Source organism: Gossypium arboreum, chromosome 13 (genome assembly GCF_025698485.1).
Source record: "Gossypium arboreum isolate Shixiya-1 chromosome 13, ASM2569848v2, whole genome shotgun sequence".
Taxonomy (NCBI): domain Eukaryota; kingdom Viridiplantae; phylum Streptophyta; class Magnoliopsida; order Malvales; family Malvaceae; genus Gossypium; species Gossypium arboreum.
Genome location: NC_069082.1, coordinates 48,855,962 through 48,862,203, shown reverse-complemented (window position 1 = coordinate 48,862,203; position 6,242 = coordinate 48,855,962). Strand labels below are relative to the sequence as shown.

The 6,242-nt window shown below is 35.8% G+C and overlaps 1 protein-coding gene across 1 annotated transcript; it reads right to left on the bottom strand.

Annotated features, from left to right (window-relative positions):
• Positions 1-4,884: 4,884 nt before the first annotated feature.
• Positions 4,885-5,456, bottom strand: LOC108464856 (auxin-responsive protein SAUR22-like). Its single transcript, XM_017765133.2, has one exon. The coding sequence runs from the start codon at positions 5,327-5,329 to the stop codon at positions 5,039-5,041; it is 291 nt and encodes a 96-aa protein (XP_017620622.1). The 5' UTR covers positions 5,330-5,456; the 3' UTR covers positions 4,885-5,038.
• Between the last annotated feature and the right edge of the window lie 786 nt (positions 5,457-6,242).

The following is a 6,242-nucleotide window of genomic DNA, read 5'->3' as shown; positions in this document are numbered from 1 at the left end:
GGTTCAACAGGCGGCGTCCCTTGCGTAGGAGCAGCCGCTACACTTTCAACGTCATCCGCCAAGGTTCTCTCTACACCGGGATCCATTTACTAATCAAAACAAAAATTTTAACCGTCAGAAGTCATCACACATTTAAACATTAACATTAAGGCATGTATAGCTAGACTCATACGTGCTATGGTAGTCCTAGAACCGACTAAACCATAGCTCGATACCAATAAAATTGTAACACCCGTGCTCGAGTCCGTTCGAGTCGAATACAAGGTGCACAGACTTAACTTAATTGTTTTCACGATCCATAAAAAATTTCCAGACAAGCTGGTTACTGCATCACTGTCTCCTTAAAAATCATATCTGGAGTTTCAAAACTCAAAAATCAGTTTTGTAATTTTTCCCTAAAACTAGACTGATATGTCCGTCTACAGATTTTTTTCTAGAATTTTTTGTCAATCCAATTAGTAGAGTTTATTAGTTAAAGTCTCCCATGTTACAGGGGTTGACTACACTGACCTTCGTCCGTTACAACTTAAATATCTCCCTGTGCAGGGCTTCAATACTGATTCCGTTTATTTCTATAGAAAATAGACTCAAATAGGAATCTATAAATATATGGTATGAATCCTAATTATCTCTGGTTAATTTATAATGAATTTCCAAAGTCGGAACAGGGAATCCAGGAACCGTTCTGGCCCTGTTTCACGAATACTTAAATATCTCTCAATATACAACTCGTATGACCGTTTTGTTTCTTCCATATGAAAGTCGATTCATCAAGGCTCATTTACATAATTTATTCACTATTTAATTCCACTCCTACTATTTTTAGTGATTTTTCACATCCACACCACTGCTGCTGTCAGCATCTATTACTAAAACAAACTATGCCTATTTCATGACTTTTCCTTGATTTAACTAATAATTCATCATGCATGTCCCAAATTATAACCATGATTTGTGTCCAAACATCACAAAACCAATTCCAACCGAACATTTACGCCATTTTCGCATGGCTAAAAGTTTACATACCAAATTTCAACAAAGCATAACAGCCTATACATGCCGAAATGTACTCCTAGACCAACTACGAAGAAAATACCAAAAGTTGTTAGCGGTGTGATGACTTCGATGACGGTCCCGAATACGTAAAAAGTCGAGTCCAAGAAATCTAAAATAGGTGACAAGCAAACACCGAATGAGTATATAACTCAGTAAGTCATAAGCAATGCACTACCAACCATTAATAACATTATCGCAAGAGGAAACAAAATGGAACGAGGCTAATTACTCCATTCAAACTGAACTATACCATAGTTCCTTAGACCTTTCGATTCAATCTCATACCAAGTTACACATTCACATTCCATATACTAATAAATAGGATATTTGAAGCATTTTTATACACCATTTTGTTTTCGTTACAATCATACATCTACATGACCTTTCACTTATTCCACGATAATTCTTATGTACGTGACTTCAATTTAAATTGTCACATAGGTTCGAAACTTACCAAGCTCAACTCCAAATATAAACATAGCGGCTATTAGCCATGAACTCAAGGTACTTACCCGATCCGCTGTCCGTGATCGACTCAATAATGTCGCACACTCAGTGTCAATAGTGATTCAAAAGCATATAGTGAGTCCGCACACTTAGTGCTATATAATCAACTCGCACACTTAGTGCTATATGATCAAACTCGCACACTTAGTGCTGTACAAATTTTAAACCCGCACACTTAGTGCCATTCTCATGATCACAAATGTTTATACCCGCACACTTAGTGCCGAAATCAACAACTCAATACATCTCACCTCTTTTCTTTTCATTCAATACTTTCATCACCACATACATACATGTATATAAATTTATCATTCCTTTCGGCATAATTACATAGACATTATGTCTATTTAAATCAATACAAAATATATGCTTAGTGGCCTACCTTGTGTGGTGTAAAATAATTCCAAGTCGGCTACTCGATGACCTTCGATTTCCCCTTGTTGGACGCCTCTCCTTTAGGATCTTGAGCTTAAACAAATAAATTAACTCATTCAACCGCTTTGCTACACATATTGATATTCACAATTTAATGATTTTATGACATACGGAACGGCATGGTAAAATTTTTATCTTGCTACCTCATGCTCTTAGCTATTCGGCTCATAACCATATGCTATAGCCCTACTATCAATAATCCAATCACACATGCATATATATATATATGGTCGAATGTACAAAGCATAGACTCATCATCACCTATGCTCTTAATGTGATGGCGAATATGCATACATGTATATACACTATTAATCAATCACTAACATTGCACTTCCCTTAATAGCTAGCTTAGCAAACCTCGATTTAACACATAGTTGTTCATAACACAACTTAAGCATACTCTCCATTCCATCAATTCCAAAACTTAATGTCTTACTCAAAAATGCTAAAAAGAAAATCCAAGAGTCATCAATCCACCATCACATGTATCATTAACAAGCTTCATATTTAGCATGCAATGACATTAACACAAAATCTACCTTGGCGAATATCATCCCCATGATATAGCAAAGTTTTGAACCATGGACTAATTAGAACTCAAGCTAGCAACTAAGAACATGCATGAATCTCATGGCACAACCTCAAACATACCTTAATCTAGACACAAGTACGGCCAAACCTCCTCCTAATCCTCTTCCAAACCAAGCATGAAGCAAGAACCCTTCCTTCTTCCTTAGAATTTCAGCTCAAAGAAATGAAAAAAGGATGAACAACAAATTTTTTCTTCTCTTTTCTTCAACTCACGGCAAAGGGGGACACTCACCATTCTCTTTTTTTTTGTTCCTTTCATTATTAAATTCCCATGCTCATTATTTTATTTTTTCTTACATACACCATTGTCCCAACATGTTTTATGACATGTTTTACCCATAATCCTTGTCATGGCGGCCACTAGCTATTAGGGGAAATTTGACATGCAAGTCCCCCTTTTGATTACATGCACTATTAGGTCCTTATAGATTAGCCTATCACATTTCAAAAGTGTCACACAAGTCCTAATAACTGAATTCACCTGCAATCGATTAAATCGAAGCTTGAAATTTTCACACATTCATAAATACATATTCTAGACAATAAATATTACGTTCAAACATTTCGGTGACTCGGTTTAGCGGTCCCGAAACCACTTCCCGACTAGGGTTAATTTTGGGCTGTCACATTTATATTCTGTAAGGTTCTATAATGATCGGTGAAATCGGACGTCTCTCGTCTATTACGAAGTCGAAGTCAACTCGTTTGGAGCAGAGGCAACTTGCTCATAGGAGGGAAAAAGATATAACAATTTCTTTGAATAGAGGTTCTCTTTTGGATGGAAGTTTTGAAAAGTTAGAGCACTGTGTTAATAAAAATCATAGCCGAATTAGTTAGATTTGGCAATACACAAACATATTCAACTCAGTTAATTTCTTGCATAGTTAAAGATAGGCCCGTGACGGGCTTTGGCAAAGATGACGTTGTGGAAATACGAGTCAATATGGAGATTTGTTGAGTGTGCCACGTATTTCTGTCAAATTTGAAAGATTATCTCCCAGTGAAACTCTATTTATTTGTTTCAGTCAAACGCTGATTAGTCTAAATTATTTTATGATTATTTGACCTACGAATTTAGCCTATAAATAGGCTCTTTTAAAACCTTAGAAAATACACCCATAAAGATTAGAAGTCATAACAGATTTGGAAAATGTTGTGTTTACGTTTTGAGAGTTATTTGTTTTCTGGTTTCGGGGTTTAGTTTTTTATCTCTATCTTTTGTACTCTTTATTCTTTTACCATTATAGTAAAATTATCTTTGCCTATGGTTTTTTTATCCTCTTTGATGGGGTTTTTCCATGTTAAATTTGTGTATTCAATTTATCAATTTCTTCCACTATTTTTTATTTATTCGTTGTTTAATAAGGTCGATCCACAACAATTTTAAACAAGAGCAGAAGTTGTTCTCAAACAACAGTTACACTGGATAACAATTGTTCTAACTGAAACTCTATTTTAAAAATAATCGTTGTGAACGTAGCTATTCTCAAACAACGACTCTTTCCTACAACAATTATTTTGAAGGGAAAGTAAATAAACTGACGTTGCTTATTTGTTTTAAGCATGCTAATACAATTTCTTGAATCGGCAGCCAAAACCAAGTATGTAGAATAATCAATTTTGAGAACCTTCCCAACGACTTTGCAATTTCCCGAATAAGGACTTCATCATATAATTTTACTTGAAGCCATGAAATCTTGATCTCAGCAATGTAGAAGAAGAAAAGATCTCTTTTGCTGAGAAGTTTTAGTCCATGGTTAGGACTGTCAAATAATGTCCATTGATAACCTAAGGACCCTTTTAGCGGTACAATAATCTAATAATTCAAAACTTTTTACTAAAACGTAATCATTTTCCATATCAATCAATTGAATGGTTTCAAACATAGATTGGATGTTGGAGTGCAAGGCTCTGTAACCCATTTCCATTCGGCGGAGAAGTCCCGACTTACCAGCATGAGATCCTTGAACCAATTTATATCCATTATCACATCCTCAGATATGGAGCTGTCCCTAATCTGAACCTTCTTCGTCACCCTAGCTTCATCTATCTCTGTTTGCAGAGATAGAAGAGTCCTCCTTGGAGACCATTTACAATCAGTCCTTGTATATATAACAGTTTCTTAACTTTAAAATGTTTTATCAAATTTATAAATTTAACAGAACTTGAAGAGCATCCTTAAAACACTTGGTTTCCGCTTTAGTTTGTCCACTTAAAAGTGTATCAACAAAAAAACTATTACTTTCTCGGTTAAAGTCATCCCATAATTGACAATATTAAAAATTAGAAAGGATGTTGTTGAGATCAAAGAACTAATTTTGTTGATAACTTTCTCTGCTTCTGTACATTACATTGGTTTTCAGCTCTTTTTTTTTCTCTTTCACAAATGGAGAAAGAAAAAAAAAAAGAGGAATCAAAATTGTGAAGGGGTGGCCCTTTGCATCTCCTATTAGGCCTGCAATCGAGAAGTGAGATTTAGGAAGGCATCTTCTCTGCAAGGAATTGTTAGACCACCCATGGGATGATTGAACCCGAACTCTTCCTCCGCTCGCTTAAGCAAGTCGTTGAACGAAGGATGGTTCAACACAGATATTGGAACCACGAACCTTTTTCTTTGCGTCTCCCCCACATAAACTGCAATGTGACCTTTCGGAACATCTGGTTTGTCTCTTGTAATACGAGACTGCAGCTTGAGGATTTGCTTGGCGCTGGAAATCATGGACGGTAGACGAACACCCATAATTCGAAATAATGAAAGGGAAATACAAGGAGATATAGATACTGAAATTTAAGGTTGCAGCAGTAACTTGTGAATTCTTTCAGGTTTCTTGGAGCTAAGAGGCTGATAATGGATTCTTATTTATAGAGAAGGGAGATGATCAAAGACGCAAATTGGCTACCATTTTGGCCTTGGAGGACCCACTGCACCAAAGGGTCACATGGGTTGGCTCATTTGATTGGAGCCAATGATGTAGTAGACCAGCCACTAGCTCTCTCTCCTCGGGCCGTACTTGGGGAATATCCGGCAACGTCGTCAGTGATGCAAGATCTGTTTGTAATATTGACCGTAACATGTTGAAGTAATTTTTTTTTTATCAAACATAATTGATGTAATGAGTGGATTCGGTCCAAACTAAGCTGTCACGGATGGACTAAACAAAATATTCGTGTCAAGTACGGAACTACAGTCCGTCCCATGCGGTGCTAGCTGGCTATACACTTGCATTTATACAGTATTCTATTCTAAGGTTTTCTTTTGAGGTTTTTTTTAGTGCACATCCCATTCTTGGTTTTGGATAAAAAAGGTATCGAAAGCACTAAGGGTTTTTTTCTTAGAATTATCTTTTGCATCGTTACGGAATTTTTAGGGAAGTACTGTTGCTGACTCTAGCTTATATAATTTTATGTGACAATTAATAGTTATTTATAGTCAGTCCTCAAATTTTAGTTTCGCATATTTGTCCAGGTATTTTTTTAAATAAAAAAGCTAAATACAATTAATCATAATAAATTTTGTATTAGTCACCAGCGTTTTCTTGTATCACTTCTAGAGCAATTTATTTGGGTGGGTATTTATAAATTTTCAAATTAACATGATCATTTTTTACTAAAACTGTCATAGAGTCTGCAATCATATTTGTTGAGCATGGAGT